The sequence below is a fragment of the Dunckerocampus dactyliophorus genome, chromosome 5 (genome assembly GCF_027744805.1).
Source record: "Dunckerocampus dactyliophorus isolate RoL2022-P2 chromosome 5, RoL_Ddac_1.1, whole genome shotgun sequence".
Lineage (NCBI taxonomy): Eukaryota > Metazoa > Chordata > Actinopteri > Syngnathiformes > Syngnathidae > Dunckerocampus > Dunckerocampus dactyliophorus.
Window position 1 is genome coordinate 11,751,247 of NC_072823.1, and position 25,035 is coordinate 11,776,281.

General features: G+C 41.0%; 2 protein-coding genes across 5 annotated transcripts; one reads left to right on the forward strand and one right to left on the reverse strand.

Moving 5' to 3' along the window:
- On the forward strand, positions 1-16,428 carry phaf1 (phagosome assembly factor 1). Of its 2 annotated transcripts, none has more exons than XM_054777316.1 (16): positions 1-1,064; positions 1,826-1,908; positions 2,295-2,378; positions 2,630-2,673; positions 5,877-5,956; positions 6,082-6,176; positions 7,645-7,709; positions 7,787-7,899; positions 8,112-8,245; positions 8,348-8,431; positions 8,774-8,856; positions 8,993-9,036; positions 9,121-9,167; positions 10,059-10,117; positions 10,280-10,352; positions 11,305-16,428. In XM_054777316.1, the coding sequence occupies exons 1-16, from the start codon at positions 1,001-1,003 to the stop codon at positions 11,398-11,400; spliced, it is 1,248 nt and encodes a 415-aa protein (XP_054633291.1). In that variant the 5' UTR covers positions 1-1,000; the 3' UTR covers positions 11,401-16,428. The 2 variants fall into 2 exon arrangements, with proteins under 2 accessions (XP_054633291.1, XP_054633289.1); XM_054777314.1 differs by having other exon boundaries at positions 9,118-9,167; positions 11,305-16,426.
- On the reverse strand, positions 15,978-23,645 carry b3gnt9 (UDP-GlcNAc:betaGal beta-1,3-N-acetylglucosaminyltransferase 9). 3 transcript variants are annotated; one of them, XM_054777313.1, is made up of 8 exons: positions 23,579-23,645; positions 22,774-23,034; positions 22,575-22,694; positions 19,314-19,667; positions 18,909-19,135; positions 18,761-18,825; positions 18,570-18,670; positions 15,978-18,502 (listed from the first exon to the last, which is right to left on the reverse strand). In XM_054777313.1, exons 2-8 carry the CDS (start codon positions 22,876-22,878, stop codon positions 18,170-18,172), a joined length of 1,305 nt encoding a protein of 434 aa, XP_054633288.1. In that variant the 5' UTR covers positions 22,879-23,034; positions 23,579-23,645; the 3' UTR covers positions 15,978-18,169. The 3 variants fall into 3 exon arrangements, with proteins under 3 accessions (XP_054633288.1, XP_054633286.1, XP_054633287.1); XM_054777311.1 differs by having other exon boundaries at positions 18,570-18,825; XM_054777312.1 differs by lacking the exon at positions 23,579-23,645 and adding an exon at positions 23,124-23,186 and having other exon boundaries at positions 18,570-18,825.
- Between the last annotated feature and the right edge of the window lie 1,390 nt (positions 23,646-25,035).

The window sequence follows — 25,035 nt, forward strand, 5'->3', positions numbered from 1 at the left end:
GAATACAGGAAGTGGAATAATCAGCTGATACTGCTGCTTGTGTTGTTAATGCCTGAAGTTGCTGTTTAAACATTAAGCCCATAGAAGGAAGACGGTGGACATATAAAAGCTGACAAACAATAAGTGTCACAAGGGACGTGTTTCTTACCGAGGAATTTGAATTAGTGTCAACGCGGCAGAAGAGCTAGCTCCCAATGCTGGTACCTTCGCGGGAAGGAAGAAAGAAATACACCGTCGGAACCTGCTTTGTCCTTTTATAACCTGAATGGTCGACCTGTGTACTGAATTTTGGGGCATTTTTTTGTATATCTCATTCTTATTTCTACTTAATCTTCACCGCAATCAGAGCGGCTAACTCGTCGGCTAATGTTAGCCAATAGCCAGACACAGTGTTGTTGTCCTGCTTGGTGCTTTCGTAACTAGCAGGTAGTGACAGATCACCTTAGCGAGTGCTGAGAATATATAAGCATATATATCCTGATGACATTGTGTATTTTATTTATCTCTGTAATCAGGTCGCTCAACACGTATCCCTGTGAGGGAATCTAGCTGGTGATCATGCGTTGTGTGGCTCATTTCTTTGCTTTTTGAGCCCTCAAGATTACGCAATTAAGCACTAGTTTGGCTGACAGCTGCTGTTGTACGTGGCTGGTTGTGCAATTTGTTTGTGCAAAAGCAGCTAACTTAGTAATCTTGGTTAAAATTGTAAGCTGCAAGCCTTGGCTGACCTTATGAGTGATATTGGTTATATTTAATTGTTTATTTTGTTCTCATTGGTCCAATTTTAATGTTAGTAACACATGTCGTGCATTAAAGTGGCGACTTGTTTCTCGAAAGTGTCACACTGATGCACACACATGACTTTGGTAGCTGTACAAACACAGTGCCTGTCAAGTAGCCCCAGTATAATTTAGTGCACATTGATCAGGAAGGGAGAGAGACAGAATCCTTCAGTGGGTTCCATTGTGTCTTAAGGTGAGCCACCCCCCACTACTTGCCAATGCTGGATCTGGAGGTGGTACCTGAGCGATCACTTGGAAATGAGCAATGGGAATTCGCCTTAGGTAGGTACTGATAAGATGATGCTTACTTAAATGTGTTTCTTATACTTGGCAAATGCTATTTACCTGCTTTTTCTTTGGATGTGTGATAGTAGATGAGCTTTATATACTGCCCGACCCCTAAATAAGGTCACCGCTTGAATTTAACTAAGCGGGTAATTACGACATAACCCTTAACTGAATGCAGTGACTGCAGCTTCCTATTTGTAGTTGTGGAAAAGATGTTATTTTTTTTCTGAAGGGTCAAATTATTGGAATGCATCAAGCATGACAAAACTATCCAGCTGTTTGGTGACTGCTGAAACTACTAAAATGGGTTTAAGAACTGTACAACTCATTATTTAAAAGTGGAAGGACAGTGGGGAAACTTTGCTCTGTGGTCTGAATCTCCAAAAATGAAAAATGAACGCAACCGTGGACAGAAATAAATGTGACATCGCAGAAGCTCGTGGAATCAATGCCACAGTGAATGTGTGCTCTAATCAAATGTAAAGGCAGTCCAATGAAATTAAGTGTCTGACCTTTTTTTGGCCATGCAGTGTGTGACACCTTTTCCCATTAAAGGTATTTTGAAACGTCACCTTATTCAGACAGTAATAGTGGCCTATTTTGCCATGGAAGAAAATTAGAAGCTTGTATGATATGTAAAGAGAGGATTCATTTTTGGAATAAGAATTTGATCCCCTGCTGATTTTGTGAGTTTATCCCCTTGCAAAGATATATACAGTCAGAATCACTGCATGTCATGTATGTGTTTTTGCCAGGCATGCCATTGGCCCAAGCCATCTCTATTCTCCAGAAACACTGCCGCATTATCAAAAATGTCCAGGTGCTTTACAGTGAACAGGTAAGAGCTGGACACGGTGTCTGTTTGCACACAAATGGTGTTTTATCCAGAACAACTTGCAATTCAGGATGAAGTTATTCGATTGTTTCAGTTGACAACTAATACTGACTGTTAAGCAAAACAATTGTCTACCATTTTCCTTACAAATACTAATTTTATTACAAAAGCTCGTGGAGCCGGGGCCGCATGATTTCTAGTGGTTAGCATGTTGACCGCACAGTCAGGAGATGCTTCAAGACATTTTAGAGTGAATATGTTTCAAAATGAGTTATGAATACGTCATATGAATCACTCATAAATGTTTTTGTCTGCAATCTGCCATGTGCATCATGTGTGAGGGTCCACTCATTGATATGAATTAATGCACGTATTTATGTCCCCACCAGACACCATTCAGCCATGACCTCATACTGAACTTGACTCAGGATGGCATTAAACTGCTCTTTGATGCAACAAATCAGAGACTCAAGGTGAAAATGTGACTTTTAGATCAGGTCCATGCACACACAATGCAATATGCATGTGCTGCCACGTCTCTAAAGTTGTTTCTGAATAAATGATCTCACACTGTTGCGGCATATGAAGTGGATTTTGGCTAGATAAGAGAGCTGAAGTGTTGTCTCTGTAATTATGCTTTTGTGGCACTTCAGAATTGCTAAATTTTCTTATATGTTCTTATATGTTATATGCCAACTCTTGTGATTTGTCTTGTTGCTGACAGGTGATTGAAGTGTACGACTTGAGCAAAGTCAAGTTGAAGTACTGGTGAGTAGAACTACACACTTAAAAAATAGAAGGTGCCGCGAGAGGACACTCAGTTACAGTCTCGACGCACGTGTATCCACAAAAAATACACAGTCAAACTGGATTCTATAGACTGATATCGGGGTTTTGAGGATGGGGGTTGCACGGAAAAGGGCAGCCCTGAGAAGCTGAGGATCTCGATGCCTTGCTCATGGTACAGTAGAACCTCTAAGGTTGGAGTTCCAAGATGCTAGGCAACTTCAAATTTATTTATATGCTTTTTTTCCGTAAATAATGTAAATAGAAATAATATATGAAACGGTTGCCCTCAGAAAAAACTTTAACAACTGTACAGGTGGACCTTGGGTTACATACAAGTCCCATAGACTGTGATGCAAGTCAACTTTTGGTGTAAGTCGACCAAAATTATACCTAAATTGACTCCTAAGTCACTCAAAGTGGTTCTAAGCAGGGGTGTCCCGATCCGGATATCGGGCCGATATCAGCCGGATTATATTGGCCTGCATCTAAAATCTCCGATATTGTCACTCCGATACAAGTGGTCGATTCCAGACTCCGCCCCAGCACGTTAGAGAGCCCGGGTAGAGCCCATGTGATCACAACAGCAGCACGTGTTAACTAGTGATGGTAAACTCGATTCCTTTTACTGACTCGAGTTGTTATGAGTCTCTAAGTGAATTGAATACACAATTCACTTGAGTTGGTGTCAGAAGACGCATGCGCAAAAAAACCCCAAAAAACCTCACATGGAGACTCCCATAGACATATACAGTATACATACTAAGCAAACTGCTCATTGAGATGGTTGGGCCATTGCAGTGATATGTTTGGATGTAGCATATCTTGCCCTTAAACAAATACAAGAAAATGGACAATACTTAATAAAGCGCCTTTCTACAAAGTTTTTGGAGGCTGGCTTCGCGGTGGCTATCCACAGTACTGTATCCGCAGAGGGAGCCAATCGTGCCTCCCTCTGGAGCTCCTTCTGGTGAACTCAAGCAGCTGAATTAATCATTGCAGCGCCTCGGCAGCCGTGGCCATTGAATTGCCTTGCTGGGAAGCAATGCATGATGGGACGAAGTTAAAATAGTTGTTGTTTTTTATTCTAAACTCGTATTGGTTTTCTTGTGTATATCCTCGCTACCCTTTGGGTGTTAAGTTGCTGTGTGTTGAGTTTAGCATTCTTTTGAAGATGACACAGATTTCCGATTGGTTGATAAGCTTGTTGTAAGTTTGCTCATATCTCTTGATTGACTCCTGCCAAAGAGCTAACTGGTCCTCACGGCCCTGTTCACGCCACAATATGCCATTTTATGACATGGACGTGCAGTTTATACTGTAGTCCAGTGTGGCTTATATATTTACAAATCTGTTTTTCTATCTAAATTTTGAGGGTGCGGCTTAAACACCGGTGCGTCTTATACACCGGAAATTGCATTAATTTCACTTTCACTTTCTTTTCATGCTGCCATGAATCTGCTTCACTGCCTTGGGAGACATAATGGAGGTTAAAATTAATTAGTGAACTAACAAGACAAAAACGATGTCCTTCTTCTCAGTGTAGCGACGCGACTATGTATCGCTCTGCCAATCCGTCAGTGTAATAATCACCCTATGTATTACTTTGCCACGCACACGTAACTAGTTTTCCTTTGTATTCCTAGTATTAGTACTAGTATAACTAGTATTCCTAATTTGTAGGAGTGTGTACTTTACCACAAAAGGACCACCTGTACAGGTAAACTCTAAGTAACATTTAACATTCTTAGGTTTCATGCAAGTGTAAAAAGAATGTAACCACTGTCTTCATGTCTGTCTACCTGTACAAAGCAGTACAACACTCAAGTGTTAACTTAATTGGCAAATGACAAAGGTGATTTGTGTAGATGCATCTTTCTGACTGTTACACAAGTGCAAAAAGAAGTTCACCACTTTAAATGCGGAGCGTAAAAACAGCAGAAGACTGAACAATGACTGTACAGTAGTTTGGACACCACTGTTGCACTGTTTGACATTCAGATGACTTAATGTGTCTTAATGTTCTTCCGTTCCAAAGAAGTAAAAACACACATGATGATAATCCTCTCACGTTTGCTGAACTGAACACTTACGATGTAAACTTTCGTTTCAAGTGATATGCTGACGTCTCGTGTGATGTTATACTTAACTGCTAGAACTGCAAATTATTTGAAGGGTTTTTTGTTTTTCCTTGGTCAAATGCGAAAATGAACAAATTCCGACCTTAGAGCTTGCTCTGTACTACTTGTGGTCATGGTATGTGCCATTTGGTCTGTGTGTTTGCTAATCAGGTTATTAGCCTCCTTCTTCTCATGCATCCAGTGAGTGCACCCGCAGGTGGTTGCTCATCAGGAAAGGCAGTAAGGCAGATGACAGGAGTGAGAAAGTGAGACGCTCACAGACACAGGCAGGAGCAGCAGGTCACCTGGTAGATGGCTTTCTTTTTTCCTCCTCTTTTTTACGTTTTTGGCAGTTCCCAACATGTTGAGTGTTCTTATTTGTTATTGCAGCTTGGGTTGGAGACCATCAGTAGTGATTTTTTTTTGTGCTTTACATCTGCTACGTTTTTATGCTTTGGTTTTTGTTAGGAGGTTAGTGAAGGTCTCGTCAAGTAACGTGGTTGTTCTGTTTTGTTTTTTTTATTTTTATTATTACCATATTATTCTTTTTGGCTGGTGTCTCCAATTTATATGGTAATAGATAATTAAATTACTCCCCCCCCCCCAAACCTTTCAAGACAGTCAACACAACCATTTAGCTTATTTTCATTTAATTTGTGTCTCCGGCGTTCTTCAAATGTTTGGCTTGTCAGGCTTGGGAAGTAAACGGGTATCTCCAGAAAAACAGTTCTCTACTGCAGTGTTCGCGTCGTAACAGGTCAAGAAACAACTACCCTCCAGTGCCCCAAACCAAGTTCTCACTGACTGTGCTACTGATGCCCCAACAACGCTATTAGTAGTATTTGTGTGGATGTTTTGTTGTTCATTTTATGTTTATGTGAAGATGGCATTTAGCCATAGACGTTACAGCTGCTTTTGAATTGCCAATAATGGAGTCAGCTCATCTTGAATGTGTTCTTAAAACACTTGGCATATCAGTTGAAACAAATGTTGCATTAGCTTCTGCAGTAATGCTGCATGGCAGAATGATTAACACATCTCCACTCTCTGTATGTGTCATTCCAGTGGAGTCCATTTCAACTCTCAAGCCATTGCCCCCACTATAGAACAAATAGACCAGTCATTTGGAGCTACTCACCCTGGAGGTATACTTGTATTTCTAATGTTTGCTTATATACTTCTCTGTAGAGAAAGCCACTATTTGGCCCTCCGTTTGAGACGGATTCTAATTTTTGCTGAAGTCACTTCTTCCTTCCCCATTTGTGTCCAGTTTACAATGCAGCAGAGCAGTTGTTCCATCTCAACTTTCGAGGACTGTCCTTTTCCTTCCAGCTAGACTCATGGAACGAGGCTCCAAAATACGAGGTGAGTTTGTTAAAGAGCGCTTGCAGCTGTGTAATTTAACAGGGTTTATGCTCTGGTTTTGCCTACTGAACCGAGCTGTGGATGTCAGGAGCCTGGTGCTCCACTTCTGCAGTGCCATTGTTTATTGCTCCCATTTTAAAGTGCCTTTTATCAGAGCTGACCTCAAACCCTTTATAGTCAGGTTTTATCCGACTCCTGACATATTTATTTGTTGGTAGTTGCTTACTCTAAACCAGTTGCTGGCCTTTACATTTGTCTCAAGCAATGCTGGAGTCTGGATAATAATGGTGTTAATATACAGTCATCCCTCGTTTAGCACGGTTAATTGGTTCCAGACCCGACCGTTTTGACTGAAATTACACAAAGTAGGATTTTCTATTCATAAATTGAATACATTCGTTGTTAGAGCATAGAAAACCACATTATTAGAGACCTCTAGACATGAACTCCCCTAGAGTATAGCCAGTCTTTACACTTGTGTCACCAATATTGTAGACATAGTAAGAGTAAATAAGTAATTTAAGACATAAATAAGACTTGTGCTTGTGTTTGTTATAAATAAATGTGTTCTCCGGGGGAGCTGAGTAGCTATTAGGGTTCAAAGCGGAGTTTTAGTTTGGCGTGGGTTATGGCCGCAACAGTAGCCTGCATTTTTATTAGGGATTATTGTGCCTGTTGTGAGATCATTCAAACCTGCAATAAAAGCCTGTTGTTCCAGCGGTCAAGTCTTGTGCATCTCAACGAACATTACTGTAACATTACTGACACCTAGAGACCAGTGTAGAATAGTACTTAATCATTCTTAGTGCCTTTGAGTGCGTCTTCTGAATGCCTGATATTTCTATTTTAGTTTATTTAGCCATTGTATGCTTAAAAAAAGTTTAATTTAGCTAAAAGTACATCAAATTTTACTTCAATATGCATACTTTTTGACTAATAAGAATATTCAACCATGAAACATGATTTATTAATTAATATTTATTTTTAAACCGTGATTCGAACTACGAAGTGGCGAGGGACGACTGTATGGCATCATACAGTATATGTGTTATTATATTGCATGTTAATATCTGTATATATAAAATGATTTTAAGCTTGAAAACAGAAGAAGGAAAAAAAACTCAGAGTGAGCGCAGAAAACCTAATTCGAAATGAGATGAAATTGGGTAGTGCCTCCCATTCATCCTTTTGTTTATGTTTCTGATTAAATGTGTCTCTCAGAAATGAGAAAGAAACATTAGAAACTGGGCATGAAATCTCAGCATAGTCACCACTTCTGACTGAGAGTGATTCGGATGGATTTGGCTGTGTAGCATGACTACCAGGTGTATGATTATTTGTGGTAGAGATGAGTGTATTCTTGATAATAGTTCTGACTTTGTGCTCTTCCATGCGAGCCAGTTGTGTATTACTCCCAGTTGTTTTACTTTGGCAGCCTAACTTTGCCATGGGTTTGGCCTCCCTGCAGATTCCACACGGGGCCATGGTGAAGAGGATGCACATCTACACTGGCAACAACCTACAAGAAACAAAGTACTCAACATACTCCTAATGAAGTCCTTTTAGCTGAGCTTCAGTTTTCAGTTTTGATACTCGCTTCTTGTTTTCAGAGCTCCAGCGATGCCACTGGCATGTTTCCTTGGTAACATCTATGCAGAGTGCGTGGATGTCCTGAGAGAGGGTGCAGGACCCGTGGGCCTCAAACTCCGCCTCCTAACTGCCGGTAACATGTCTCTGTTCCCGTTCTTACATTTGTTTTCTTTGTTTGAATCGAATGTTTATGCAAAGCTCAACACAGGCTATCTGCACACAGCAACTGTAAGGCACAATTGAATTTAGTAGCAATTTACTGCAACTGTTGTTTGGAACTAGTTGATTTGTTACTTGGTCATTCATTTGTCATTTCACATTTATTTGGTTTGTGTGGCTGTTCAGGTTCTGGTCCTGGTGTGATGGGTGATGCTAAAGTGAGGTCCTTAGAAAGAAACATCTACTTTGGAGACTCCTGCCAGGATGTGCTCGGTGCTCTGGGATCCCCACATAAAGTCTTCTACAAGTCTGAGGACAAGGTAAATTCAACTTTTTCCTTCCTGACAACGTATTAGTTGCTTTAAGAAGCACTTATTGATTACAGTGCGCTGTAGCCGTGATGTTCTGCTGGTTTATTTTAGATGAAGATCCACTCTCCATCACCTCACAAGCAGGTTCCCTCCAAATGTAACGACTACTTTTTTAACTACTTCACCCTGGGAGTGGTACGTATTTGTGTTCGAAGAGGTTTTGTATGAGGGGAATTGTCTTACTTGATCACGGCAGGCGCATGTTTGTTACTCTTTATGATCAGTGGGACAGAAGAAATAAAACAGTCATGATGCAATTTATGTATACAGCTACTGGTATAAATCATGGATTAATTAATTAGTTGAGTTGATTATGGATTAATGACATTGCTCGGGGGCTCTTGAACAAATCAAGTGTGCTACGTTTTGTTCGAAACCTCGCTAAATTAGAAAGAAAGAGTTTAGGTTGTGCATAATTTTGGAAAAGTCCAACTTTGTGTGCCAACACACCTTTTAGTTGTTTTCTTCTTTGTTCAGGATATCCTGTTTGACTCGACAACTCACCTGGTTAAGAAGTTTGTCCTCCATACCAACTACCCAGGGCATTATAACTTCAATATGTAAATATTTGCCTACTTATTGATGCATTATTTCCTGTGTTTTTAAATATCTTATTTGAAATAAACCAAATCATCCATGTGCAATTTTTATGGTTCTGTGTAGTGTGATTATTGTGTTTCTTCTTTTTCATTGCAGCTATCATCGATGTGATTTTAAGATTCCACTTGTCATTAAAAAAGGTAGACATTATAAGCTCTCTTATTTTCCTACCCCCTTAGCTAATGTGTATAATGTGGATTTTTATTTTATTTTTCTGCCAGAAGGAGCTGACTCTCAGACTGACGACTGCATATTAACTACTTACAGCAAGGTCAGTAGAGGAATCGGGTTGGTTATTGCTTATAAATAGCAATAATAGTAGTTTACAAGTACCAAATCGGTACTGGTGAAACTTTGTGTGACCCGGTACTTAAAAAAAGAGGAAAACATATCTGTTTTGTCCAAAAACAGTGTCTTTTTATTTTTATACTGTAGAATTTTGTGACATGCAACTCGCATAGCAATTGAAATTCTTTAAAAACAGAAATGTAATTAATAAATTCACCAGTAGGAAATAAAATGCACACACCACGTTGTCATAATTATCACAGCAAAACCAGCAGCAATAAAGAACACAGGGTATGTGTGCTTGTGCTGTCATGTTGATGTTCAGAACTCCGGTGTTCCTGAATGCGCCTCACTTGCCGTGACCGTGATTTGTGGATAATGAGGAAGTGTTCTGTTGTTGTAGAGGAGCGTGACAGCGAAATGTGTGTGAGCGGTGTTGGAACTGCGTGCTGCTGTTGGCATATTAAGTTGTTGCAGGTGGCTGAGTCTTCATTAATTCAGCACCGAAACGAGGCACCCATAGATACTTTTTTTTTTTGGTCCGCTTACTACCATTTACATTGGAACCGGCACCATGATGATACCAAGTTTAAGTACACATCCCTGTTTTGGACAGGACTTGTGAACCTTTCCCTGAGATCAGTTTATTTTGCAACCCTATTTTTACCAACTCAGATTTCACAATATGCATCTAAAATATACTTTTAAAGAGCGCTGTTACAGGTGTGCGTCCGCAGAACACTCTGCCACACACAAAGGGAAGAGAGAGGAGCACCCTGGATCCCACAACAACCCAGACTTTCGTAGGGGGTAAAAGTATTATTTTCCGGTCAATGCAGTAATATTGTTGTCAACATTTTGTTTTTATTGTCAGTGGGATCAGATTCAGGAATTGTTTGGCCACCCGATGGAAAAGCCTGTTGTCCTTCATAGGTAAAGAAAAAGATGTTGCAAAACTTCATTTAAGCTTTAAATGTGTCTCATACAGACACATACAGCTAAAGATGATATTTCTATCAATTAGATATTTATTCCAACTTCATGATTATTATAGCAATATCGTTACCAACTAACCACCAAATATGTGCTCCGCAGGTCCTCATCTGCCAATAACACCAATCCCTTTGGCTCTACTTTCTGCTTTGGACTCCAGAGGATGATCTTTGAGGTGAGAATCATTTTTGTGTAGTTGCTGTGTGATGAGTTTAATGTTGTTTGTAATGACCTCCTGCAATTTCCAAAGGTTTGACGAGCTCATCGTGAGTTTATTCATAGCTCTCGATTGGCTCCAGTCAAATAAAGAGCTGTCTGGTCCACAATATGCCACTTTATGACGTGGATGTGTGCGGCTTATATACCGGTGTGGCTTACATAAGAACAAAACTTTTTTTCCTCTAAATTTAGTGGGTGCGTCCTATACACCGCACTTAAGATGTGTCAGAGATTGCTGCATAAGTCTTCAAACCGTGACGTTAGCTTCCACTTCACTGCCCATGTCACTACTTCCTGAAGCGGCACCCTGAGCATCATGGGAAGTGTAGTTTTTAGATATAAATGAGCCGCAGGGCTCGAAGCATGAGAAAAAAGTAGCGGCTTATACGCCGTGACTATTGCATAATTCATTTGAAGTTGCTTTTGACAACAAAACAATAAACTGCAATTGCATGCAGTATCAAAATTGACAGACGACATTGAGCAATGAGATTAAGTGTCTTTTTGAATTGTTTTTGTAGTAATATATAAATATATGAAACATTTAAACAAATCCATTCAAAAAATAAAAACAGAATTCATGAAATAATAAATAAACTGCAACTATTGTATAATTTCTTTGAATTTAATGTCTTTTGACAACAACAAAAAATATGGTATGTTTATTTTAACAGGGAGAGACAGAATATCAACAATAACCCAGAAAAAAAGCTTTCACTCGGGTTTATAAATGAATTTGTCATTCATAAAATTCCCCAGCCAGCTACCACCAGAAGAAACAGCAGAAACAGCAGCGCGTGCTTCTGTCAACCCCGTGACCGTCGACTCAAACCGATCGTCTAACAAGTTGAGCTGTGTAGGATCGAGGTGGCATTTCATCAAAATGGTTGTTGTTTTAACTTTAACAGGTGATGCAGAACAGCCACATAGCATCTGTGACCCTCTACGGTGCTCCACGGACCACCAGTCCAGCCCGACCCGAGTCCAGTAGCAGCTCCCACTGAACAAAGTAACCTGACACCAAATCTCATTCTGGCCTGTCCTGAAACCGTGCAGAGTTGAAACCAAGCAGACCATAACCACCACAACAACGACATGGCCATTCTTGCATTGAATTCAGAAGCAACAACAGCATTTGTTTTCCTGCTGGCTTGGGAGAATTGCTCCGTAAATCACATCCAACACTCAGTGAGACAAACACTTTTTCTGGATTGTGCTTTGATTGTGTTTTGTTGGACGATGAATACCGAAATGCGAGTTTTTGGCTTGGAGGAATGTCACCGACTGGCGTGACGTGATGGAATCAGGTACAGCTCAAAAAAAACAAAAAGGGAGGGAAAGATATGCTTTGCCATTTGTGACGTGCAGCTAAGAGCCCGTGTGAAGCTTTTAGGTATGAACATGTTGAGCAGCAAACGTCTTCTACCACTGCGGACTTGTGAGAGCCCCCACAACAAAAAAAAAAACTGGCCAGTGTCTCGAGACAAGACTGGCTTGATCTTGTGAATCATCGCCAGCCAACCACACTGCCAGCCTGCCGCTTCTGCTCGTTTTCCTGCCACAGAAACCATAAGAGGCAAAGCTGCCCAGCCCAGGAGGAGCCATCCGACGCTGGGAGCAAAGCTTGGAGATCCAGATGGTTTTCGGTGAGAGACAACCCGAAAGCTCAATAGCCAGGCCAGATGTGAAGCCTCTGAAAGCAGAACTGTCCAAACATTATTGTCTCCCCCGTCCTCCCGCCTCCAGTGCTGTAAAAAAGCCCTGAATGAGCACCTGCATGACCTTGCCTGCTGAAGCCTCTCCTGTCATTTCCACACGATGAAGCACAGACACAAGGTCGCCTGCCAAGCTGACTTTGAGCAAAGGTCAGCCTGAGCGCCTGTTGGACTTTTCCACCTGGCCTTTTTAGCTCCAAACTTGTCGAAATACACACAAACACTGCATGAACCTGGCAACCGTGTTTTGGATGAGAGGAACCTGAACAGAAAAGCACAAATTGGCAACCTCCTTTGTTTCTTTTTAGTCCTGCATGCTCCAGGGGCCCACGCCCCGTCTCTCCATCTCATTGCATGACTCTTCCCAGGCTTTCTAAGTATGACTTTGCACACAAGCGTAACACCTTGACTTGCGTGGTTATTAGGCCAAATCCTTCAAGGTGTTATACATTGATTTTTAATTTTTTTTAAAAAACATAAATCTTGGAGAGAGAGTTGAGGTTCTTCCATGGTGCGTTGTGTGTTTAGACACCACTTCTGTTCTTTTGCCGTGTGTGTGTTGCGCTACACGACACACTGATGCTAATCATCCTTCAGCAACATCTGCATCTTCTTCATTTGTTGAGTTGCCAAATGCATAAGCCAAAGACATTTCAGGGGCATTTCTGCTCATTACGGACATTATCACTGTTAACCTCTCGTTGTCCTCTGGAGAAAGGAGGCAGGTTATTTTGCGTTCTATGTCCTTGGGGGGGGTAAACATCTAAATTCAACGTAGATTTCAAACAGCTGGCTGTGATTGCAAAACCTCCAAAGGAGTAGCAGGGCCGTGCTGGAAAGAAAAATAGGAAAAAGGTTGAAGAAAAGGAACTGCTTTGACAGTACAGTGTTTCCCATACATTCGGCCCGCCACAAATAAATGAATGTATCATGCGTCATGGCCAATTAAGTGAATCAGGAGATGACATCATCTGGAACAAAGTCATGCTAAAGTCAAAAGGTTAGATTTGTGAAGGGAATAGACGTAACGTAAATGAAAAAGTTGTCAATGACCAGATGACATGTCACGACGATAAAGTTGCGAGATTAAAACGGTAACCTGAGAGAAGCTAATTTGAGTTTAATGAGTGCAAATGCTTTTTTTTCCCCTCTTTTGAAATTGTATTCATAAAATTACACCTTTTTCTTGCAAAAGTACCACTTTATTCATTCTGATAATGTGGGCAATTTAATATTTGTATGTTTCTCTCTAAATTGTCCATAGGTATGAATGTGAATGTGAGTGTGAGTGGTTGTTTGTCTATATGTGGATCAATTGGCTGGCGGCCATTCCAGGGTGTACCCCGCCCCTCACCCGAAGTCAGCTGGGATAGGCTCTTGCAAACATAGTGAGAATTAAGCAGCGTAGAAAATGGATGAATGGATGCCCTTTTGTCTTGTGATAACACTTTTATTCAAGTCAAATTAGTGAGTTTTTTTTAACTTCATATTTGTACTATTAGCCTTTTTTCATGCAATATTAGAGCATCGTTTCCATAAATCTTCACTTTTTTTATTGTAAGTTGGACAAATGTATTCTCGTTATTGGCCAAGTGCTCTTTTGTACACAACATCTTATTCACAAAAATAATTTGGATTTGATTAATTGTTTTTGGGGGGGGGGAGGATGAAGCAGGCAGTGTTTGTGAGTGATTTTTAAAATTCCAAACAAGTCCTCTGCATTAGAGGCTCTTTCACACCTCCGCGAGTCATCCCCCTCCTGTAACATAACACATTGTACACAAGAGTGGATGCGTTAAAAAACAAAAAAAACCTAAACGTGTTCTTTTACTTCATTTCTCAATGCCGTAAACAGGCTGTCACGCTTCTGATTGTTTGTTGTGGTCACCATAGAAACTACTGCACTCTGTAGACTGCACGTGTTTGATCCTGTTTGCGCTACGGAATCATAAATAGTCGATTCACCAGCAGGGAAACACCATCCTTCTCATTCGGACTGCATGGCGGGGTTGTACAAGTTGTTTATGCAGAATGTTTCCAATCAGAAATATTGCAGGATTTGTCGTCCCTCCTGGATATATTTGTAATACAGTATTTATTATAAAGATCCTGTTCAAACACTTGACTTTGGTGTACATTTGAAGAAAGAAAGCAGAAAAGAACAAAACTTTGTGCCTCATCTCCCGCTGAGCCCGTGTCTGACGTCTGTATCATTATCTCCCCTGGACACAGTGGAATACTAGTGTGTGCGTGTGCTCGTGCGTCAAATTAGAACGTCTTTAAAAAGTTCATTTACTTCAGTAGTTTAGTTCAAAGAGTGAATCCCGTGCTACTGATGCATTACACACACAGTGGAATATTTTCAAAAGTATATTTCTTAATTTTTGATTATTAAAAATTTTATTAAAAATTCAGTATCTCATAAAATATAGAAAAATGATCAGTTATTGCTTCTGGTTCACACACAAATCAGCAAATAAACTGCAAAAAAAAGCCTTTCATTAATCTGAAAGTCGTTATTTATACATTCATTTTGTTGATTGTTTTATCGTTTTAATTACTTTTGGGGTTTTTTTTGTTTTTTTTTAAGAAATTAAACAAATTGTGTGGGGGGGTATCACAGCAGCATCGTACATTATGCCAGCGTGGCGTAACTTTTATTTTGCCTGTTGAGAATTACTGCATTTTCTACATCACATTAAATGTTTTTGTACTTTTTTTTGGGAGGGGGTTGTTATCTCTTGAGTGGCTGGCATAGTAACGCCAACAAATAATCACAAGGACGCCTAACAAGCCGGAGTTTATCATCTGTACAGTCACTTTTTGAGTAGACTACTTGTAGTTGTGTTCTGATCTGAAGGAAACTCCTCATCTAGTCTGCTTTTAGGGCTTCACGTTATGCAAAAGCTGCTTTGCTTTGCAGGCCGACGCGTGGAAAGGAAGAACGAAGTTTGTTAGCTTTCTCTTATTCCACTTTGATAACGAGTGTCGAGTCGGAAGAAGCGGCGATGAGGTCATGCATGTGGTCACCCATTGATCATGAGAGCATCAACTCAGGTGGACATATCACAACCTTGCTTCTATCTTAAGAACATTGAGGGAGACGAAGTGGGGTTTTTTTCATTTCATGGGAAGGTGAACGAGTATTATCATGAAGTTTTTAATTTATAATACACGGCCTCATCGTGGTTGGAATTATACTTTGTATTGTCTCTTTTGTTCCCATTTCCCTGCAGTTATCCTTCCATTGTGTGCATTTGTTTCGATCCATTCCTGGAAATGACTTTCAAAAGTTGCATTTGATTAAAACATGAACATGACTGAAATGTGATCTAGTAGATTTTGAATGCTCGTTACTTTGTGTAAGACGAAATAACATAAATACTCAGCATTTCAACTGGAAAAAAGGCAATAATGAAATAATGCAGTGCAAACCGAGTTTGTGGACGAAAAAGCATTGCAAAAATGTTGCTTGCTGACATAAACTGTGGCTGTACTTTTTGACTTTTGACATCCAAGCTTCTCTTTTCAGAACAAGAAAGATGTTGAAGAAATAAAACAAGGTGGATGTGACAAATGTCAACCAAATCAAGTCATTCATGGAGCACATCTGCTGTCAGTGTGATGTTTCCACAATGATAAGGCAATTTGCATGATTATTAGTTTCATTATTAAGCAATAACTGTGCTCTTGGTCAATCCAAAAATGTTAATAAACCTCAAACTTGAATACTTAAGGAAGTGAAAGTGAGGTTTTGGCTTTTGTGGAGGATATCTCTGTGTGCACAATTACTCGGCAGCTGTGCAGGACTTAGGCAACTCAAAGAAAAACAAAAATATCCCATCTTACTACTTTATTTTCTTTTTTTTAAGTCATAAAGATACACCAACAACACAAGCTTTACAAATAAATATTTCTGACATTTCCAAAAATCAATCAGTGAGCAATATAGCCACCCTTCTTTTCAATAACACGGAAAAGCCTTCCATCCATGGAGTTTCTTGATCATTTGACCATCAACTTTTAGTGCAGCAGCAACCAAAGCCTCCCAGACTCTGTTCATCGAGGTGTACCTTTTTTCTTCGCTGTAAATCTTACATTTAAGGGCCCACAAGTACACGATAGGGTTTAGGTCAGTTGAACAAGGGGGTCATGTCATTTTTTGAAGGCCTTTTTAAGGCCTTTACCAGCTGGCCCACGCAGTGGAGTACTTGGATGCATGAGATGGAGCACTGCTTTGCATAAAAGTCATGGTCTTCTTGAAAGATGCACACTTTTTCCTGTACCGCTGTGTGGAGGAAAACAAAGTGGCAGTAGGTTTAGGAGTTGAGTTTGCGTCTATCTTCGCCCTAAAAAGGCCCAACAAGCTCATCTTTTAATAATTCCAGCCCTTACCAGTACCCCACCTCCACCTTGCTGGAGTCTGAGTTGGAGTGCCGCAAAACTTGTGAAAAATCTGTCTTCAGATATTTCTTGGCGGAGTCATAGCCTTTCAAGTTGAGTGTCTTGTTCAGTGGCGGTCGGGTCAATCTGTGGGGTTTTTTCGCCTTGCCTCCACGGCCAAGTGCTTGCTCATGTGGGATTCCCTTGTTTTCTCTTGCCAAATGGTGCTATAGCATGTAAATAACATTGACTTGACTATGTTGCTTGTTTATTTTCATATCCGTTGCGGTGATGAAGAAGGCGAAATCACAACTGTGAAGAAACCAGAGGAGCGTAAAAGACTGCAGTTGAGTGTGGGTGTGTTCTTCTGTAAAGTAAAAAAAAAGTAAAGTTCCTCCAAATTGTGGCCTGGAGGCCTTTTGTGGGTTTTTTTTAGTGGCCCTTGGCATATTCTAAAAATAAAATGTATTCATTATGTACAAGACATAATATTAGAAATTACACTAATATGCTTTATCATAACAGAAAGCTAAGATGTTTTGTTGAGATGGCATATAGTGAACTACAATGGATTGGTTTTAGCTTCTTTAATGCACAAAATGCATGAAACGTACACGCCATATGAAACAAAATAAGGTACGCACCGCACCGCTCACTGGTTCTTGTAGAGAAATATGACCATGCCGACAAGAAAACACCAGTTGAAGTCATGCAAACTTGCTACATTTCACTATCCCTTGCCCTAACGTGGCTCGTCCGGGTTAAAAAAAATATGTACAGTGGTGTGAAAAAGTGTTTGGCCCCTTCCGGATTTGTTATTTTATTGCCTGTTTGTCACATTTGAACGTTTCAGATCGTCAAACTAATTTAAATATTAGTCAGTGACAACACAACTGAACACAAAATGCAGTTTTTAAATTAAATGTATTATTAATTTCTTATTAATCCAAACCCACATGGCTCTTTGACCCCCCCCATCAACACACACACACACACACACATAACTGAGATTAACTGAGATCTATCAATCTGTAAAAGCTTCTAAAGCCATTTCTAAAGCCTTGGGACTCCAGCAAACCACAGTGAGAGCACATTATCCACAAATGGCAAAAACATGGAACAGTGGTGAACCTTCCCAGGAGTGGCCGGTCAGCCAAAATTACCCCAAGAGCACAACAACGATTCATCCAAGACAACAACATCCAAAGAACTGCAGGCCTCACTTGCCCCAGTTAAGGTCAGTGTTCATGACTCCACCATAAGAAAGACACTGGGCAAAAACGGCCTGCATGGCAGAGTTCCAAGACCAAAACCACTGCTGAACAAAAATCCTACCTTCATTACTGCAACATCATCCCACAAAAAATACCCGCCCCACAAGCAAAACCACATTGTATCCTTTCTAGCGTGGCTTGTTTAGTCGTAAAGTGTTACATCACATTCAAAGCATTCAGTGTTTTATGTCAACCACATGACTAGTCAGCCCCAAGGTGATGTCACATTGTTGCTTCAATAGATTGGCATCGGCTCCGGCAGCAATCTTTCTTTAATGCCTCCTTAATGAAAAAAGATGAGTTTTTCCCACTTCATATTGGCCGAGGGGTCATGTGACTCATCAGCCTTTCAAGATGGCCACAAAGCCTGTCTTCTTATCCCGTTGTACGTGGACGGGGAGTTAATCATGCGGGACAAACACCCGCCCCTCGCCATAGTCTGTTTCCCTTTCTCCAATCCTCCACCTGAAGGGTCCGGATGTCGGTCTGGTCCTGTTGTGGCAGTTCAGTTTGGGGTCGTGCAGCAGGTTCCACATGAGCCATATTTGGGGCACGCTGAGGCTGTGGACCACCATGAGTTCCCTGTAGAAACACGGGTCGAACGTCTGGAGATGAGGTGCCGCAGATGGACGGGCAATCCCAAAGGTGCGAAAGCCCTGGTGGCGTGACGGCTTGATGCCGATCAGCTGAAGGCACATTCCCAGGAACACGTCATCAATGGGGAACAGTTCCACCTGCGAGTACACAAAACAATGAAAGGAAAAACCAAAAAGATGCAGGTTATGTTGAAGCGTAAAGTACCTGTTGACAGGCGGAGCTCAGACGGCGTGCCGTGTACCCCGACATGACAAAGCCTCCTCCTCCGGCATAGGATGGGTACAAAGCAGCTCCATAAACGAACTCTGGCACAAAGTACTTAGAATTGCGGCGACGAATTGGTTTAGCATTGACTATAATATCACCAACAAAAAGATCCTCGTTTGGTTTTTGACCTTGGAGCAGCTCCAGGATGTTCTCGATATTCACGTACACGTCAGCATCCCCCTTGAAGATGAATCTGCAGGACGGTGACACGGAAGAACTGAATGAGAAGAACTGAAGCAGACTTGTCGGTTCAGGTTGGTAGAACCTTACGCAGACCTGACATGTGGACAGGTGTGGTTGACCCATTCGAGAAAGTGGGTTTCCTTCAGGGTCAGGTTGAAGAAGGTGTCCTCAAAGTCCCATAGAAGGATGTCCTTGAAGATTTGACTCTCATAGGTCAGCAGCTGATCCCACAGAGGCAAGGCGGTGCGATTCCTGGGGACCCCCAGCAGAAAGACAGTACGGATGGACCTGTCCTCTTTACCCCACGTCCTACGCACCACCTGAGGTCATTTGAAGTGGACAGAACGGAAGCAATCAACATTGCGTCAATGAGGCCATCGGGTCATCTGATACCTTCAGTATGGAATTAAAATCAAACACAAGCAATAAACACTGGAGGGTTCAGTACGAAGAGAACCGACGGGAACATTGAAACGTTCACAAAACGTCATATTTTACCTGCCGTTTATCAAAATCTGCAGCCACAGATTTCACCGCAATGAGCATGTAGAGGTCAGTCATGGACCCTCGACTTCCTCCAGCTTGCTTTGATGCTACCGGCTGACATTTCTCTGGTTGATCAATAAGCAGCTTGAAGTTGCGGTTGTCCTTCTCCCTCAGGTAGCCCTCAAAGTCGAACGGCGGCATCGTGGGCAGAGGAGCACCAGCTGTCTTGGTGGGCTTCGCTTTCTTCTGTCGTGACTTGGGTTTTCTTTTAGGTTTCGACTCAGCTTTGGACTTGGCCTGGGGAGGTTTGGACTTGGACTCTGAGGGAGGGAGGTGGGGCTCGGAGGGACCGCTGACTGGGGACTCCTTATTTGGATGGAAGATGTGAGAGAACATGTCATGTGAATGAAATCTCCACACATGTATTTTCTTGTACTTGATCTTTTATTCTCCTTCATTCAGGTTATTGTAGTCTCAGGGAAATTGAATCCATCTCATCTGCGTTGTTCAGGTTGTTTCCCCTCTCATCCGAGCAGGCTTCATCAGTTCATGCTTACAGACTAGATAGGACAGCTCTAACCTGAGAGGATGGTGCAAGGTCCAAGCATTTATTCCTTCACGTTGAGGCACGCCCCAACTAAGACTCTTTTGTGGTGTAAAACGACAGTCGTTAAGATGCAGTGGAGTGAGACGTCTGCTTGACAACGACAGTCATTTGAGTGGATGAGGACGATTCCACCCAAAGTATCCAGTTGCACCCAATACAAATTTTCGGTCAAAATATGCAGGAGAAATTTTTGATGTACAGTCTTCCCTTGTTTATCGCGGGGGATAGGTTCCCAAAATAAGTGAAATCCGTGAAGTAGCCAACTATTTCACGTAGCCAAGGTAATAACATTTTCTCACTTTTTTCTTGTTTAAACACTCAAAAAAGCCTTCCTTTGAATTTTAATGATCAACACAGGAAATTATTACGTCACTCACGCATATTTCACTCCTGTGATCGTGCCTTTCCGTCCTGATGCCGTGTCCGCTGTACTGTAGCGTTTTTGTATCCTTGTTAAAGCACATTGCTGCAGACGAACCGAAGATTCATTTACAGGCTAGCGATGACACAGGAGACACGGCAGGACGGAACGAAGAAGATGGACTGACTGGTCTGCAGCCAATCAGGACGCAGAAAACAATGGGCGGTGCAGGCAGACGAGAGAGTGAAGAGATAGACACTCAACTTCCCACAGTGCAATTCTTCTTAAAGGGCCAGGCTCGGCCTGTAACAGCGTTCATAAACTGTAATATTAAAAAAAAAAAGCACAAAAAAACAGCGAATCTGCGAAAGGTAAACCGCGATAGAGCGAGGGAACACTGTCGATTATTGCCAGGCATTCGCGGGCCACAAAAAAACAAGCCGAGCCCCGGGCCTTGAGTTTGACGCCTGTGGTCTAGGGCCTAACCGATTACTCGATTAATCGACTGAGAAAAGATTTGTTAGTTGTATGTGCCCTTGCTTCAGCAAGAACCCTCGTGACCCTAATGAGGGAGCGCTATCTAGGTTACACCTGTTCTATCTGGTCTGTGAGCATGAACTGATGAAGCCTGCTCGGATGAGAGGGTAAACATCTTCTAAGACAACCTGAACAGTCCAGTTGTGATCGATTCAATGCCTCGAGAAAGCATAGCTTATTAGCTTTATTGTTGACAGTTCTACGTTCCTTTTTTTTGTTTTTTTGAGTACTACCTTGTAATGTAATTCAGCTTCTAGCATAGTCACATCCAACTATAATGGGATCTCAGAAGCAGAACAGTTTGATGATTGAACAACTTGGAATTCAACCTAAAACGGGACATTTTAAAAGGGACTGATATGAGAAAATAAAGATCAAACAAGAATCATGTGAGCTTAACAAAAAACTTGAGGCAGGAAGAGACGAGTCAGTGATGATCAGTGAGTAAAAAAATGATTCATGACAACACTAGAATTCAAACTTAGACAGCAGTGCTCGTTTTTCTTTGTGTGGCCTTTTGTGACGCTAATTCATTTAGCAACACATTTTGTGTATAAGAAATATGGCAAAAAAAATTCATAATTCTGTCAAGCGCACGTGGTTTTATGCTTATTGTTTTACTTTTTATTTATTCTTTCTTGTCTTCTTTTACGTCAAATGCTATTGTTACTGTTCGGAACATCAACCTGCCCTCAGGGACTAAAGATGGAAGTTTTCCACTGGCTATAATCTTGTCTATTGACCGTAATCCCTCGTTTATCGCAGTTAATTGGTTCCAGACGCGAACTGTGATAAGTGAATTTCCTCCAAGTAGGATTCCTTTTTTTTAAATAAAATATTTTTGTAGTTTTGCAGACCTTCTAAATGTGTTTTTTAATATTATTAGAGCCGCCTACACATGAAATAACACTCCATTAGCCACCTTTACATTTGTATTCCCAAATATAGTAGACATAATGAGAGTAAATAAGCCATTTAAGACATAAATAAGACTTGTGTTCGTGTGTTGCTACAAATGTGCTCCCTAGGGGAGTTGAGTGGCGGGCGGACAGGACGTGACGTCGGGGTTCAGAGTTGAGTTTTAGCTTGGCTTGGGTTACTGCAGCAACTGTAGCCCGATTATGGATTTTTATCAGGGATTATTGTGCCTGCTGTAAGATCATTCAAACCTGCAATAAAAGCCTGTTAAATGTGGCGTTTGGGTGTCTCCCCGAACGTTACAGTAACATTACTGACACCTAGTGACCAGTGTAGAATGCTACATATCATTCACAGAATGCGTCTTCTGCCTTCTATTTGTATTTTACTTCATTTATCCATTTTATGCTTTAAAATGCTTCATTTAGGCAAAAACAAACAAAATTTGCATTAATATGCATATTTTTTGGACTAATAACAGGCTGTATTCAATCACGAAACAGTATTATTTATTAATTAATATATTTTGGGAAAACCCCTGAGAGTGAAGCCGTGACATTTGGACCGCCAAGTGACGTGGAACGACTGTAGATGAAAGTGTTGATTAATATGCACTGTCCCTGTCTTTCTTCAATAAATACATCTACAAATATAAGACATTTTGCACTTGTCTGACAAGTACGACTGTTAAGTGAGATGATCTGGGACTCAAATCACCTCGAGTGAGTGTTTTTGTCGGTCTTAATATTACGTGGTTAACTTCTTTTCACATTCTTAAGTCCAACCGATGGTTTTGGAGTTGCAAGCGTCCTCTGTACTCTTATTCGTCTTAAATAAATTCCTGTCTTACCCTTGGAGACTCCTGGGCCGCTCTGGCCCCATTGGTTCCCAGCAACGTCCGACTAGCGCTGGTGGGACGAAGGATCTCCAGCTTCCATGCAGGTTTGTCCCAGCCAGAGGACAGAAGGACCTGGAACATTATACTAGCTTTTGTTAGGACGAATAGGAAGGGAAGGTTAGTGTGACGTAGTTGAGTCCATTAAGTATACCTGTCGCACGTAGAACAACAAACAGAAGAGCACCAGCAGCAGCATTGTGCACATCACATCTCCTTTCACGTGACAGGACCTCCTCCGTATCATCATCATCATCATCGCCGTCTTCTGGCTTCAGTAAGGTGTTGAACAGGATTACGGCGGTAAAAGATCTCTGGAGCATCTCTGCTTGGAAGACTTCAACGGTTGCGCTGTAAAGTTCATCTTAGCTCGATGTGCAGAGAGGCTACCTTCTCCATAGCCAGCAGAAGCATCCTGACACAAGCACGGCACAACCACAAGAAATCCATCACAACTACGAACAGTGAAGAAACGATTTGATCTGATTGAGATACCATACCAACCGTATTTCTAAAGCACTTTAACAACAGCCACAGTTCAAAATAATGTCTTGTACATTCGAAATAAGTAAGCTATTGTAGTAATATAGAAATACCTAAAGTGATTAGAGGTATGGTGTCGATTTAGCATTCGCATCCCATCATCAATATCTATGTGCTCAATGGAGGGGGGGGGGTGTTGTTATGTAAGTTAATACTGGATTTGGGTTCTGGCTATGTATCCCTAACTATGTATATGTGGGAGTTAAAAACACATCTAAATGTAATACACAACATATAAATGTAAAGTATAATGTCTCAAAGTCACGGAGCAGACGTTAACGTGACAGAAAAGGCACAAAAAACTTCGCACTTTTTAACAACAGCAGTATAACAAATGCTATAATTGAATGTGAAAAAACCCCACAATAAATTGCAGTTACACAACACAATACGTAGTGATAGTCATTTAAACTTACCAAAGAAGACCGAGAAGTTAGACAAACTGGGAACATCTGTCTGAACGTTAGTGTCCGTGGTGCCTTTACGTGTTGTGGGAGATATGTCAGTCAATACCAGACGAGTTGGTACAGGTTATGTTAGCCGGCATATATTTTGTTAATCTTATTCGTTAATCATTCACTTTGGAATGCGTCGAGGAAATAATAAAGAAAACAGAATTGTTCGTGAGTTGTAGCCCTCTTTATAGTGGGAGGTTTTCTGTTTTAGTTTGGTTGTGAAATGAATTTAGATGGTCTTTGATTGTCGAATGCACAGAATGCGCAACACTTTAGATAATATTGTGCTTCACACCGCATGTAAACAGTCACATGTTTAAATTATGTCAGAATGGAGCGGTCACATGAAACTCAACTTGAAGTACTTGAAGGCAGCATCTTACTAACCACGTGGCCACATGCTGAAGCACCAATCCTAGGGATGGGCGATACTGCTAATGTTGGTATCGAGGGTAGAGGGATCCATCCATCCATCCGTTTATTTTCTATACCGCTTGTCCTCTTGAGGGTCGCGGGGGCATGCTGGAGCCTATCAACTAAATAAATATAGTACATTTTGTGTTTTTCATCTTCAATTTGTTGTTTAGGATTACAATCAGAATAAAATATTGAACAAAGATTTTAGACAAAGATATATATTTTTTATTTAAACAAAGGTATTTGTGAACAATTTAACAATACAGTGGAGCCTTGGTTAGCGTCATTAACACCGCTGCAGAAGGTCCGACTCAAACCGAAACGGATGTTATCCGAATCTATTTTTCCCATAAGGACAAATTGTAAACCCATTGAATACACCACTTTCTCCAGCAGGTGTCTTAATTGATGAGCTTCTTCCCTCAAATTGAAGGTGGTGCTGATCGTTAAAATCATCTGCTTTAGTGACCAGCTGGAAAGAAAACCTGCAGTGTTTCGGCGAGTTTGCCACCCCTTAGTTAATACATTACAGAAAGCCCAAAATGCCCAAAACACATTTTTATAGCTTTACAATTGCAGAAAATAATTCAAAGTGCATATAAATACATATAAATGATGAATGAAAGGGATAAATAAACAATGAAGGTTACTTTTTCCTTCATCGAAGACGTGATTCTTGACGTGACTGAAAACAGGAAAACTATAAAAACACGTTTTGTGTTAACATTTTTGAGAGTCAACCGCTGATGACATCATTGGCGGGTGACATAACTTCCGGTTCCGGTTGCCATTTTGTTTAGCAAGCTAATAGGATGCTAACAAGGAAGGACGTTTTGTGACAGAACAAAATATATTAAGAACACAGTAAAGTTAACCGAAAAAGCCGCAAGCCAAGGTTCCACTGTATACCAATAAAACAATATAAGACAATGTAACAATATCATAACAAAATGATTCCCTTTTATTACATACAATTGTTTGAGCAAAATCACAATTTGAGC